General features: G+C 30.3%; 1 protein-coding gene across 1 annotated transcript in view; it reads left to right on the top strand.

Moving 5' to 3' along the window:
• Nucleotides 1–476, top strand: part of LOC119594083 (RCC1-like G exchanging factor-like protein) — a 12,843-nt gene that overhangs the window by 8,371 nt on the left and 3,996 nt on the right. Inside the window, exon 5 of the mRNA XM_037943138.1 lies at nt 65–167. Coding sequence (XP_037799066.1) covers nt 65–167 — 103 coding nt within the window. The remainder of the gene's footprint in view (nt 1–64; nt 168–476) is intronic.

The following is a 476-nucleotide window of genomic DNA, read 5'->3' as shown; positions in this document are numbered from 1 at the left end:
AGACTTGAATAAGTGATTGAGCAATCCTGTACATTTTACCAATACTTAATTTTAATCTTTACAGGTCACAGATTTAACATGTGGTTATGGATTCACTGTTTTTGCAGTCAGTAAAACTCAAGAGGCTTCTTGCTTTGGAACAGGTCTTAATACAGATTCTCAGATAGGTGAGTATTATATGTCCTCTTGCTAGCAGTTTGCCTGATGCATATCTACTTCATTACATTTTTTAAGGATCAGATTTGGTAATAGTTTGACGTTGTTACATTACTGTAGATTATCAATGAATAGTTTTGTTGATATTTATTATTTGGGTACTCATTTTGTTTATTACATTAGTAGATTCCCATTTTCATTTCTTGATATGTTTTTAGTTATGATATTGCTGTAATGAATGCAGATCATTGCAGTTTCATTAAAGAACAAAAAATATTTAGCATATTGTTAACAGAGTTTGAAGTTGTACAGTTCAGTAT

Source organism: Penaeus monodon, chromosome 33, assembly GCF_015228065.2.
Source record: "Penaeus monodon isolate SGIC_2016 chromosome 33, NSTDA_Pmon_1, whole genome shotgun sequence".
NCBI classification, from domain to species: Eukaryota; Metazoa; Arthropoda; class Malacostraca; order Decapoda; family Penaeidae; genus Penaeus; species Penaeus monodon.
Note: the sequence above shows the minus strand (reverse complement) of the source record. Positions and strands in the feature narration are given on the sequence as shown.